The sequence below is a fragment of the Anopheles marshallii genome, chromosome 2 (assembly GCF_943734725.1).
Source record: "Anopheles marshallii chromosome 2, idAnoMarsDA_429_01, whole genome shotgun sequence".
In the NCBI taxonomy this organism is placed as follows: Eukaryota; Metazoa; Arthropoda; class Insecta; order Diptera; family Culicidae; genus Anopheles; species Anopheles marshallii.
Window position 1 is genome coordinate 23,433,837 of NC_071326.1, and position 11,421 is coordinate 23,445,257.

At 43.0% G+C, this 11,421-nt stretch overlaps 2 protein-coding genes across 2 annotated transcripts; one reads left to right on the forward strand and one right to left on the reverse strand.

The window, feature by feature from the left end:
- The first annotated feature begins 366 nt into the window (after positions 1-366).
- On the forward strand, positions 367-8,069 carry LOC128719231 (adenylosuccinate synthetase). Its single transcript, XM_053812853.1, has 8 exons — positions 367-588; positions 3,051-3,153; positions 6,528-6,807; positions 6,920-6,994; positions 7,109-7,239; positions 7,326-7,480; positions 7,554-7,738; positions 7,826-8,069. Exons 1-8 carry the CDS (start codon positions 367-369, stop codon positions 8,067-8,069), a joined length of 1,395 nt encoding a protein of 464 aa, XP_053668828.1.
- Positions 8,070-10,557: 2,488 nt separating this feature from the next.
- LOC128708555 (homeobox protein GHOX-7) lies at positions 10,558-11,421 on the reverse strand. The gene is made up of 2 exons (XM_053803533.1): positions 11,061-11,421; positions 10,558-10,994 (listed from the first exon to the last, which is right to left on the reverse strand). The coding sequence occupies exons 1-2, from the start codon at positions 11,419-11,421 to the stop codon at positions 10,558-10,560; spliced, it is 798 nt and encodes a 265-aa protein (XP_053659508.1).

Genomic DNA, 11,421 nt, shown 5'->3' on the forward strand with positions numbered 1-11,421 from the left:
CAACTCAACGGTGCGTGCAGTAGTAAAGGAAATAGTTGTTGGTTTGTAGTGCTTGGTCACCGGAAGTGGATTGTGTAATCTAGTTACGCTGGGCATAGTGTTCGATAATCGGCAGTCTCTTCGTGGGTCTGTGAAGGATACAACTGCCTTGGCGTACTCCTCTACTCCGCTTATAAGTGGTACAAACCAGTTGGCGCCAGACAAAAACGATCGTTCTGGTTCACCTTCCCTATCCGACAAAGTGTGAATTACATTACGAAGGCAGCGTAAGGAAAACCAAAAAGGAAGAAGAAAACAAGATAACAAACACCCGCGCAGCAGCAACAGAGAGCACCGACAACGGAAGTCATCACCAGTCCACCCAGTATGTCAGCCCATCATCAAATGGCTGTGAATGGCACGGCCAATCATCACAGCAGTGAAAATAATCACACCACTCACAACACGCACGAACAGATGCATAACCGCCGTCAGAATCCCTACACCCGAAAGGTCACAGTGGTGCTGGGTGCCCAATGGGGCGACGAAGGCAAGGGCAAGGTGGTCGATATGTTGGCCGAAAACGCTGACATTGTGTGTCGTTGTCAGGTGAGTCGATGGGGGGAGGTTGTTACAGAAAGGGTGTAATTGTTAGCATTTCATTCATAGCTGCACACAAGCGAAGTAAACCACCAACATGTGACCGGGGAGGTGATGTTGAGATGGAGCCATTCCAGCACGGTTCAATAAATAGCATGTTAAGTGTAAGAACTCCCACAAGCACACACGGGCAGCTGTTGGAAACTTATCATCGAACGGTTCCGTCTGTCATCGTAAATTTTATCGCGCCTCAATTGGCTGTACTGGCAATATCGTTCACGACCCATCGAGTGCACTTTTCAATTGCTTTCATTCTTGCCATCGTCATGCACATGCCCATTTGTCCATAATTGAGCCACACTGTTATCGTGTAACGTGTAACTGCCCATTTCCTAACCCGTATCGGTTCGCGTTCGCGGAGATGTCTCAGTGCTAGGATCACCTGTCTGGATAAGATAAAACTGCTATACAACCGAACCCGGTAGCGGGACATAAATCCACCGCATTTAATATTCCCCATGTCTTTTTTTTGTTTATTCTGATAATCTCGTAAAGAGATTATAGAGCGATGCTGGTGGTGTCAGGGAATCTAAGAGTCTCACTGTTTGTTACGACTGTCGCAATCCTTTGTTCCTTTGCATCATGTGGTTCGAGCGCACGTCACCCTCAGCCCATCTGCTTGATAGATGAAAGAGGTAATGCGACTCGAGCCTTCTTTCCCGGTTTTGCTAAAATTACTGATAAGAACGTTACATGAAATCGCACCCTAATTATATGAGTCGCCTTCGAGTGTCTTCCAAGTACGTTAGCTCCTAACACACGTGCGTTTGTTTTGTTCTAATAGTGTGTCGGTATTATCGCTCGCATCGGACAAACAACGAATCACAAACCCGAGGGCTCGACCACGTTGCTCTGACGCATAACGGTTTCATATTGCGTCTTCTACGGGGACCACGGGCGCCACGGGACTAGCAAATTTGCTTTGTCGATATTGTTCTTGATTCAATTGGCTGACATTGCCGCTCGTAGGTAGGAAATGAACCGTACAGTGTGCATCTGCATCGTAGCAAAGCGGAATTGTATATTCCCTTTTTTAATTGATCATCGTTTTCGTCAGCTGTATGCAAAACGAAAATATTCACGCAAACGCCTGGCTGGCCGCACCGATGATGTAATAGAAATATTTAAAAACTACCCAACGTATACCAACGTTTACGTATTTTGTTTTGTTTTCTGGCTCGAGTTACGTTAACACATCAGCTTTAAGCATAATTTATTGCATTTCTACGTGCGGAGCTGGTACGAAAAACAAAAACCATCACTAGGCCACGGATAAAGTGCACCCGCGCGTACGGGAAGTGGGGGCAGTGTTCCCGTGAGGTCACGGGGAAACGGGTTTTCCACTCTCGCCACGTCCATCACATGACCCGGGTCAGTTTGAAATTTGCGCATGTTAACACATTCGATAAGAATAGCCAATGGTTCATCCGTGCTGTCTCTCTTGTGTGGCCAAACTGGCGGGAAGATATACACGGGATGTGGGAAGACGAGAGCTCCGGTGTTAAGCTGATGTTCGGGTGTTTGTGGTGAGAGGCACGAACCAAGGTGACCATCATCACCGGTGTACACAAAACCAAATAGACACAGACGGTGGTGGTCTATTTATTTATTTTTTTGCTTCGACTTGCCCTCCCCCTGAAACAGTTGGCTGACTTTTGGTACGCAGGCGCAACCCTGTATCTTGTGGTTGCACTTGAACCATCCGCCAAACGAACGATCGAATCTAGTCGAGGCAGTAAAAAAAGGCCCGGTCATGTTCATACCCATCCACCCGCGTACGATCAAGAATAGATAAGCAAGAGTGTAGGAGAAGAAGGGAAAATTCAGATGGTGTAACCCCAAAGTCCATCCCGACTGTGCTCTGTGTATGACCGTTCGCCCATGATAGCAAACCATCGACCGGCGCACGTTCAGGTGGATGTGTTTGGCCACTGGCCAAAAATATACTGCTGCAAAATTCAATATTCCCCCTGATCAACACATAAGCGTTCTCTCGTTCTCTCGGTTTTTCTATTGCCAAAGAGAAAAAGGATACTCCTGGATCGATTTAACTATGAATACTTCATGGGGGGCATGAAGATTGTTTATTTTTTTGAATAATACTGTACTAAAACCCCTTCCCAATGTTGTAACGCCATTAGAAATGTTTATCAATAATCGCTTAGAAGCGAATTAAATAAGCGAAAAACAATCCATTCCAAATGATTATGCAATGGTGTACAATCTTGATTATACGCGTGCGATCGAAAGCAGAACCGAAAACAGAAATTGTAACGTTTGATCGTGCCGTTAGGAGTTACCACAATTTTTGGTTGTCTCTGCTAAACTTAAATTAACACGCTGTATGATGTTATTACTGCGTTACTGCCAATGTGAAAGATTAACATATCTATAACGTTCTATCATTGCAGGGTGGAAATAATGCAGGCCACACGGTGGTTGTCGGTGAAATGGTCTTTGATTTTCATCTTCTGCCCAGTGGAATCATCCATGAGAAGAGTACCTCAGTTATTGGTAAGTGTGCGTAAGTGTATTAGGATAACGCAAAAAGGCTTGCTCATCATTTTGTGTCGCCCATCGTCGTTGTAGATTTGTGAAGGGAAACCATTTCAGGTGTGATTTTTGGATAGGTGAAAAAAAAAGATATATATTCACAAAATCGGTGGAATATTCACAATTTAACGATAATGTACCTTCTAAGATCTAACTAAAATCTAGCACTTGTCGAGTCGGGAAACATCAAATATTGCTTATCAACGAACATTGGCTTGTTACTTTTTATTGTCATCGTAAGTCGTACTTTCCACTTTCACCTACAGCAGATAATAAAATGCAACTGCAGTGATGATGACAACGATGATCAACTTATAACAAAATTACGGAAGAAGAACATTCATTCAATCGCTAATTGATCCGCCCGATACATTTTCGTTTGTGCATGTTGTGTGTCAACAAAACAACGGATGGTTCAAGTTGAACTACAGCCATCCTTGGCGAGACGAGATTTTTATTTAGACATAAGGTCACCACATCACCAGGACGCACGAAGGGTGCAACCTCGCGTCGGACATGGTCGCGGTTGTATTATTTACCACTTTGCCAACCCCTGACATGAACAAAATTCAAGTGCAAAATCCAACCCCCACACTGCCATTGAAACCTGCGACTCACGTAGGGGCTGTTACTGTCCGATCTTATGCCAGCTAAGGACGCGTCATCTAATCGTTATAGATACCTTCGAAACAGCGATCACTCGCTCTCCATAATGTGTGCAACAAGCGTTTTGTTTTTTTCCCGGCTTCTAATCTCTCCAACAATTATTGAAACCAACGGCATTATCTAGCTGCTCCGAGAGTGGTATGAAAAATGATATTGGTCAGCAAAGTATATCTTACATTGCAAGTACGACCAACATACGTAATGCATCGTCCGAGAACGTGTTGTTCATCTCGTCATTTTCCATCATCACATGACAACAGTTGACGTGATCGCCGAGTGCTTCACCGCGGAGAGTGCCTCTCGGGCCACAGTTACAGTTGGAGTTTATTTTTTCAAAATACCATTACCGCATGTTTTCTCGGTGACAACGGCTTTGTTCGGTTCGTGTGTATTTAATGATTTGGTGAATGGCATAGTAATGGTTACGAGCTTTGGCACCGTTTACGATCAGCGCTTTGTGGCGTGCGTCTTTTGTGGGCTACGACTAGAATCAGTGCCAAAATTTGTGATTTTTTTTTGCTGATGCATTTATAATTCCATTGACAAAATACGTTCATAGCTTATAGCAACTAATTATATAAATTTCGAGGTTATGGAAATAGGGTAGAATATACTGTACAACACTTGTTAATCATCGAACCAACATATTTATTGGTACGATAGATTTTGCTTGATTGTATGACCACTAATGAAACAGATTTCTCATATCTACATATTTTTTAAGATTAGAAAAAGATAATTTCAATTGTTAAAATAGCAACATCAAAAATCTACACAAGTTCTACAATATTTTACATCGACTGTTGTCGTTTACGAAGACAAACTTCTTCTCTGTTCAGCACTATCGCGCTTCATATCCCTCCGCTATCGTTCGTGCATAAAGGGTATAAAAATTATAAGGATTCCCAAGACCTGTCGCGAGAAACAACTTTCTGGTTATAAAGTTAGCTCGATAATATAAAACCCGAAAGCGGAGAGTAAGTCAACAATAAACCGTTGTTTCGAGTTTAGTTTGTTGTGGGTTTGCTGGCCGTCTTATAATAAAAATGGCAGCCACCTCTTTGTTGTTCTATTTTTCTACCCTGTGCAACCTCTGCACACGGTTTCACGGTTAAGCTAAACAATTAATCATCCATTACTACACGAACGAGCAATAAATATAGCGGGAAAGTTTGTGTCATCGTCGTATCGGATTGTTCTTTCGTACACAAAAGTTTGCCTGCTACTACTGTGGAACACGTGAAACCGCCAGCGCTGGTGTATCCTTGAGTTAGTTTCGGGTACGATCAAGGTTGTTCTACGGTCTTCCCTGGCAAGAATTCATTTTTTCCGTGCTTCTTACCAACGAGGGATGGCTGAGGCTTTTTTTTCTTTTGCAATTTAATAAAAACTAAATCAAAACCATAGGCAAATGTGTTTATCGATCAAATGTTTTGTTGACTTGAAGTTTTTATTACCATAATTGGAATCGAGCAGGTTATGCCGCCAAGGTTCCCGCTTTATTTACGTTCGGTACTTTTGATTAGTGGCAATATAATAATATGCCGTGGCTGATTGCTATTACCAGAATAATTGCATTTATATGTGCATTTCTGTAAGGCTTTGTTCACAAATCCCTGCGATGATAAGGAACAATGAATTGCTCAACATATCCACTGAGTCACGTTCACGTTCTACAGTAAGGATATCGCGGATTGACCTTGCAGGCGACTGAAAGCCGGCAGTTTGTTTTAAGCTTATCAACAAACTTCACTATCCGCACCGGGCCGAACGAACGAGCAGATAGGACATTCGATAAGTTTTATAAACAAACGGTTCGCAACCGTCAATTGAATAGCTTTCCCCAGCCCTTGTTTTATCGTTTGGGTCACGAAACATGGGGCCACGTGTGGGCCCTTTTGTTGTTTTGCGTGACCCGTTCGTTATGATGGGTTTTAATTATTGATACGAGCATACCAGCAGCGGCGAAACTGAAAGCTGTTTTTCTATTTATTGTGTAAACGAATTATCGGATTTCATGTCGCAAGTCTGAAAGCGGCCTCGTTTTCAATTCCATATGAAATAAAGAGATAATTCAAACATTCGCGCAGAGTATATATAACTCTTTTGATATTTGAACCTTTCCTGAGTGAGTTTGTTGAATGGATTTAATTCTTCACGGCGACCAACAACTACTCACTCATAACGATTTAAACTGTTTATAGGTTATTCGAATCCCGAATCGAATTGCGTGCTCCGAATTGATATCGAATTGAAATCGAATCCGGATGGGAAATGCGTTACCGATGCAGGGTTTCGAAGTCGAATTCGGTGTTCAATTCGAAGTCGTATCCGTAATTGAATTCGGAGAAGAGTTTGAAGATCAGTCTGGTGCCAAATCTGGACCCTCTTTCTTACAATGAGGCGATCAAAATCTTTCGGGATTACCACCGAATGTTGATTGTTAAGTCGACTCCGGTATGTTCCAGAGTTCTAAACATTGGATTCCGGAAATATGTGGATTTTAACCCATCACTAGTACATACTAAATAATGTATCAATCTACCGCTTTATTGACAAAGTCTTTATGCAAGCTGTATTATGAATTTAAGATTATATCCTTTTGATTTTATTACAGCTAAAAAACAACCCAGGCATTGATAACTATTTTTCTCTTTATTTATTCACAGGCAATGGCGTGGTCGTACACTTACCCGGGCTGTTCGACGAGCTTGCCAAAAATGAAGCGAAAGGGTTGAAGAATTGGGAAGGCCGATTAATAATCTCCAACCGCGCGCACCTGGTGCTGGACCTGCACCAACAGGTGGATGGTTTGCAAGAGGCAGAAAAGGGTGGCAAATCGCTCGGCACAACCAAGAAAGGTATCGGGCCGTGCTATTCCAGTAAGGCGACCCGCAACGGTATCCGTGTGTCGGATCTGTTGGGCGACTTTAAGATGTTCAGTGAAAAGTAAGCTCATCGGTGGAGAGGTTTTCGAAGTTTAGAATTCATATTGAAATTGCTTTCTTTTTCTCCACGTCACACATCCGCTGATGGACGGTCGCGGTTTGGATCGCATTAGGTTTGAAGCGCTGGTAGCAATGTACAAACGACTGTATGCCGATTTCTCGGTGGACGTAAATGCGGAACTCGCACGGTAAGTAAAGGTGGCCACTCGCACTCGTCCTCCTCCGTCAACCTGCGCTACCGTGGGACGATGGAGGACGGTCGCATAAGTTGGACTTGTGTTGGACCTTTGCTTCTTACATAGATATCGCGAGTATGCCGAACGGCTGAGACCGTTGGTGCGCGACTCGGTGTCGTATTTGCACACGTCGCTTAAGGAGGGCAAAAGCGTATTGGTCGAAGGAGCGAACGCCGCCATGCTGGACATTGACTTTGGTAGGTGCTCGAAACGATGCACGGGCGAGCATCGTAGAACGCATATGTACTTAATCCGCTTCGGTTGCCACTATTTTATTCACCAGGCACTTATCCGTACGTGACGAGCAGCAATTGCAGTATCGGCGGTGTACTGACGGGTCTGGGCTTACCACCGCAGGCGATCGGAGAAGTGATCGGCGTGGTGAAAGCATACACCACCCGCGTAGGGGATGGACCCTTCCCAACGGAATTGCACGATGTAAATAGCAACGTGGAATTCATATTGGTAGTGTACAAAGCTTACTTAAGTGTTTTACTTTAAATTCCCTCAGGAAATTGGTTCATTGCTGCAGAAGCGTGGTGGCGAAGTTGGTGTTACCACGCAGAGAATTCGTCGGTGTGGTTGGCTCGATCTGGCTTTGCTACGGTACACCTCCATTGTCAACGGGTACACCGCAATTTGTCTAACCAAGCTAGACATTCTGGATACGCTCAAGGAAATTAAAGTAGCTGTCAGGTAAATTTTGTCAAATTTGCTTCCGAAAAGCGCGAAAAATAACCCACTAATAATCGAATTTCTCACTCATCTTACTACATCTTTCAGCTACAATCTAAATGGGAAGAAAATTGATTATTTCCCCGGTTCGATCACCGACCTAGGCCAGGTGGAGGTTAACTACATTACCGTCCCGGGATGGTTACAATCGACAGAAAATGTGCGCGACTTTGTTGAACTTCCTCCACAGGCGCAAGAGTACATACGGTTAATCGAGAACGATCTGGACGTACCGGTGAAGTGGATCGGTGTTGGTAAAGGTCGTGAATCAATTATCTGCGTAAAGGATTAAAGCGATCAGTCGCGCGTGCATAATGTGGGTGACGCAGGCGGGATGAACATTTTAATTCCATCCTTTACAAAACAACCACCTCATCTTCATCACCATCATACATAAGCTAAATCGTCGTAATAGTTTAATCGTCAATTTTCCTTCGTTCTTTCTCCTACACTGCGCAAGGGGGAAAACGAAAACGTAGGAAAGCTACGGTTTTGCCCCGTGTGATGACGCCACGATAGTGTGCTCTCCTGGTTTAGTTTACTACGAAAAAATACGCTTTTACATTTTACCCAAAAAAAAAACACAAATAAAACGAAAATTTGTGTCAACAAGAAGCTTAACTTTTTCGAATCATCTGATATGCTCCTGGAAGAAATGAAAAACTACAAAGCGCAGTTGAACTCAAGGGAAGGAAAAATACTTTAAGGCCAATGCCTACGCACAATGTATTTACCCTGTAGCCTATACTATGCAAACAGGCCTCGAAAGATTAGAGTTTGCTCACCGAAAGATAAAATGAAGAAAATGAACACCATTAAGTACTACAGCCTAATAGTATATACCCAACAGACGAATATGCAAGGAAAGGGCGTGTGTAAACTAAATAGGAGTCACGCAAACACAACAACACAATATTACGGCTTACAGGAAGCTTAGCTGGTCCGTTCATTATAACACTGGTAAGTTGTATGTGCAACGGCAAGAGCAGATCAGCTAATCGTTCTGCATAAAACCAACCCTACTTCGCTAGAGTATGTACAGTGTAAAAAAAAGGAAGGGGACACTTGTACGCAAACAAACAAACAAAAATGGGAGAAAAACAGCAATGCACAGCATATGGTAGTTAGAAATTTGTTCAATATTGCATGTTTTAGATGGACTGCGATGATGTGTAAATGTGCGAAACAAACGTAATCGTATACCTAACAGGAACGGCACGGCATATAATGCTGCAGTGCGACATTCGCTTAATGTAAAACTGTGTCGATTATGCAAAAAAAAACCTACCATTAACAGCTATCGTTTTGCTCAGCAAAGATGAAAGGGGAATAGGAATGAATACAGAATGAGCGGCAGCCCGGGAAATAGCCAAAAAGACTAGCTGAAATAGAAGAGGTATGAATTTGTGGTTTAAAAAGCTGCTTGTTGTTTTAAGTGTTGGTTTTTTCCTCCACACAAACAAAATGAAATGCAAACAAAAAGTTGCACAACCAGTGCGGCATCAACTTTATTTTCTTTTCTTCAATGACGCATCTAGCAAATCAGTTTATATCAGCTTCAGCAAACACATGTGCAGCGCGTTATGTATATCGATCCTAATCCTAATTTACAGATCCTAAAGTAAATATGTTGGGATGAGTTTGTTTACTTAAGGTAGCGTAAGGCAACATAACAACATTTCGTAGGATCCTACTGCCGGTGTGCGCGGTGGTACAATGATTTTATATGTTCTGTTTCTTTGCCTTTTTTACCTCAGGTTAGAATATTTCCTAGTATGCGCCCCAGTTTTTATGTCAGTTGTTATTTTTATTATTCCTTTTTTTTTACCAACACCGAATCACTGGTACAATGAATGTGAAGCGATACAGATGAAGTAAAACAAAAAAAACAAACACATTAACTCTATTGTTTTGGACTTTTATTTAGTTGTTTGAATGACCTAATGGGAATTTTAACAAATATGTTAGCCTTTCTATGTTTGACAGTACAATAACGAAACGAAGAAAATCATGAGCGTGTTGAAAAAAATGAAGCAAAACAAAAAAAACACAATGTCGTTATGTGATGCCGCAAAAGGAATTAAGTAATGCTATAAAATGATCAGAAAAATGAAAAATTGCTGAACAGTTTGAAACAGATTGATGACAAGCCAAACAGTAGTAATATGTAAGTAATTTGTCGTAGATTATTTAAGTTTTTCTTAAGTTATATTTTAACCCTACAACTAGCTGAACATAGTTTTTGATTAATTTTTAAACGCCAAACAATATGCTTAGTGTTTCAGTTGTTTTTTAACAACTATACAGCTAGCTTGAAATAGTTGCTTTAAATTTTTAATCGCCAACAGTAGATTTTTTTGATTAGCACATAGTCAACTGACTATTAGGTTTTTACATAGAAAATAAAAATCAAGTGAAATAATGTGCTTCGTTTGTAAATATGCTTGTTTATTTAAACGTTAGTTCTATAATTATTTTACATTAATCTATCTAGTATCATGATGTAATGTTTTACACTGCTACGGTAAGGCTTCCGGGTCGTATACCGACCGTCTCTTTTGATATCAGTACACCCGATCCGCATTACTTCTCTTCACATGCTATATATACACACACACACACACACTAATATGCCAGTAAAGCTTACTAACAAAATCACTGTACACGATTGTCCATCGCAAAACGATCATTTGGTGATCACCGACGGGGGATAATATCACAAGAAACGCGCTAATAGTTAACCTCTGTTGCTTTATGTTTCACAGGACACAATGAGGCCGCTAATAGCTTCGGTCGGTGGTGGGACTTCTGCTCTGCCGACTACTACCGGTCGCTTCAACGCTGGAGGGAGACGACGGATGACTTCCCGTACGAGAATGGCCGCGTTGTGAACCATTGGCCTGCATTATCGTTGATGAAGTACTAGCGCCAAGTGATGGCACCAAACTAAGAGGAGAAGTGTCCGTGTAGATGCCGGCACCGGTCGCAAGGGATGCTTCGCGCTTTTCACGGCGATCCCTGGCGCGTCGATTTTGGAACCAAATTTTCACCCGCGTGTTGGTCAATTCAAGGCTGTACGCGAGCTGATTCGCTTCCTCGGAACTCAGGTAGGTGGACACTTTGTATGCGTCCTCCAGTGCGCTAAGCTGGGCCGGAGTAAACGGTACACGCGGTAAACGTCCCGGCGTTCGCTTAACCGGACCCGATTTCGCAGGACCTGCAAACGAACGTTGAAAGATCAGCGTTTGATCCGCAGTCGCGCAATCGATTGTGGCAAACTTACGTGGCAGCTTTGGTGGATGATAACGGGTGTAGTACAGCCAATCGAACGTGGGCATACTGCAACCGGGTGCCGTCGGTAGAAATCCCGCCTCCGACCGTACCGCTTGACCAACGTCTATTTCTGCATCGAGCTCTTCGTCCGCCTCCGTACCGGTTTCATCGCGCAATCGGCCAACATCATCCGTCTCGCCCTCATCACTGCGATCACTGCCTGGGCTGTTCGTGCAACAGGTTCGACAACTCGGTGAAGTCGTCAGCCTGCGCCTTTTGCTGTACCGTTCGCCGGCTCGCGTAAGGATATGCTCAATGCTGAAATCACTTTGCCGTAAAGGCGCCACGCTCTTGCAACTGGAAGCCGCCAT

What these genes read in the sequence shown, in the direction of transcription:
- LOC128708555 (XM_053803533.1), bottom strand. Translation starts at nt 11,421, where the DNA reads ATGGCGGCTTCCAGTTGCAAGAGCGTGGCGCCTTTACGGCAAAGTGAT. An exon ending in TCATCCACCAAAGCTGCCAC is followed by an intron (nt 10,995 to 11,060) that starts GTAAGTTTGCCA and finishes GTTCGTTTGCAG; the next exon opens with GTCCTGCGAAATCGGGTCCG.
- LOC128719231 (XM_053812853.1), top strand. Translation starts at nt 367, where the DNA reads ATGTCAGCCCATCATCAAATGGCTGTGAATGGCACGGCCAATCATCAC. An exon ending in ACATTGTGTGTCGTTGTCAG is followed by an intron (nt 589 to 3,050) that starts GTGAGTCGATGG and finishes CTATCATTGCAG; the next exon opens with GGTGGAAATAATGCAGGCCA. An exon ending in CATGCTGGACATTGACTTTG is followed by an intron (nt 7,240 to 7,325) that starts GTAGGTGCTCGA and finishes TTTATTCACCAG; the next exon opens with GCACTTATCCGTACGTGACG.